The 1,369-nt window shown below is 42.4% G+C and overlaps 1 protein-coding gene across 1 annotated transcript in view; it reads right to left on the bottom strand.

Moving 5' to 3' along the window:
- The window catches only part of HACL1 (2-hydroxyacyl-CoA lyase 1), a 55,252-nt gene that overhangs the window by 22,089 nt on the left and 31,794 nt on the right, over nt 1-1,369 (bottom strand). The window contains exon 8 of the mRNA XM_004704009.2: nt 871-983. Within this exon, the coding sequence (XP_004704066.1) occupies nt 871-983 (113 nt within the window). The remainder of the gene's footprint in view (nt 1-870; nt 984-1,369) is intronic.

Here is a 1,369-nt window from a genome sequence, read left to right as displayed (position 1 = left end):
CTTGTTAACAGGTTACCTCCCCTGTGAGGAAGGGGCATTAGTTCTCCAGATGCCTTGTGGATGTTTCTGATAGTCCTGGCCTTAAAGAAAGCTCTCCTCAAGTGTTTATTAAAGGAAGAATGAAAACTAGCATCCATTAAGTGGCTTTTTTATGTATATTACGATTTCATGATAATGAGCATGTTGGAGTGATTAATATCCTTATTTTACAAGTGAGGCCATCGAGACTCAAAGCCATTATCTGATTATGTCACAGAGCCAAGACATCATAGAGTGGCAGTCAACAGAGCTCTAGCCTCAATTATTTCCTGTTGTCCACCTTTTTAATTAAAACCAATTTTAATGCCTAGGGAGTTAGTTCCTAAGTAATTGATAATTGACTAGCATGAAAACTACCAGGGACAGGTAATACTTTAAATCCCATGTCATTTAGAGCTGCCTCGGTTCTAGGAACTAGTCAGTAGAGAGATACTTTAATGAAGTGCTGACAGTGTACATGATACAACACCTTGGGAGAAAGCAATTTGACAATATGGACCAACGCTTTAAAAACAGTAGCAAAAGTTATAGTGCACACCTGGACAGACCAAGCCAAAAACGAAGCCCGGGTTCCCAGGGCTGTCAATCTTGATGGAAGCAGACCACCACCTCTGTCTTCCAGCTGCCAGCCTTTGGGTGAACAGATAAGCACCTTAACCACAGCACCCCCAGGTGCTGCATGCATGGGCATACAATGCTAAAGGAGGAAAGAGAACTTCTATTCTCACTTCCAAAGTAGTGGAGCTGGTCATACAGAATCAAGACAACTCCTAACCGGACCCTGCCTTCTTCCTAAAGCCTATCCAGAAGTGGCGGCCCATCTGACGCTACCTTTCCCAAAGATGAGAAGGGGCTGCTGGGCATTCCGAATAAGTGATGCTGCCATCCGGACAGCAGCGGTTTCTGCCATGCTAACAGGGGGCGGCATGCAGCACTCCACGTACCTGGAAGCAAAGAGTCCTGTCAACCGAAGGAGGCCAACTTTAAACGTTCCACAGAAAAGTAGAAAAACAGCATAAGAAACCCCATATACTCACCATCTAAAACCAACAAGTATTCATCATTTATCACATTGGCTTCAGGCACACACGCAATTTTTTTTTTCCTGGACCATTTTAAAGTCAATTATAGGGATCAAGACATTCCCTAAGCCACAACATCCTTCTTCTCACATCTACTAAGTTAACAGTTATTTCCTATTGTCCCTTAGTAGGCAAATAGGCAATTCATTGGCATGAAATTTGGGTTAATGGCATTGCATTACTGTAGTAATAGTTGTCATAATAATAGTAAAAACCACAATTGATGCTACTGTTTAGCACTTACAGAA

Source organism: Echinops telfairi, unplaced genomic scaffold (genome assembly GCF_000313985.2).
Source record: "Echinops telfairi isolate 266 unplaced genomic scaffold, ASM31398v2 ScPeMD7_7420;HRSCAF=8458, whole genome shotgun sequence".
Classification (NCBI taxonomy): Eukaryota; Metazoa; Chordata; class Mammalia; order Afrosoricida; family Tenrecidae; genus Echinops; species Echinops telfairi.
The sequence above is the reverse complement of the archived record's forward strand: the minus strand, read 5'-3'. Positions and strand labels throughout refer to the sequence as shown.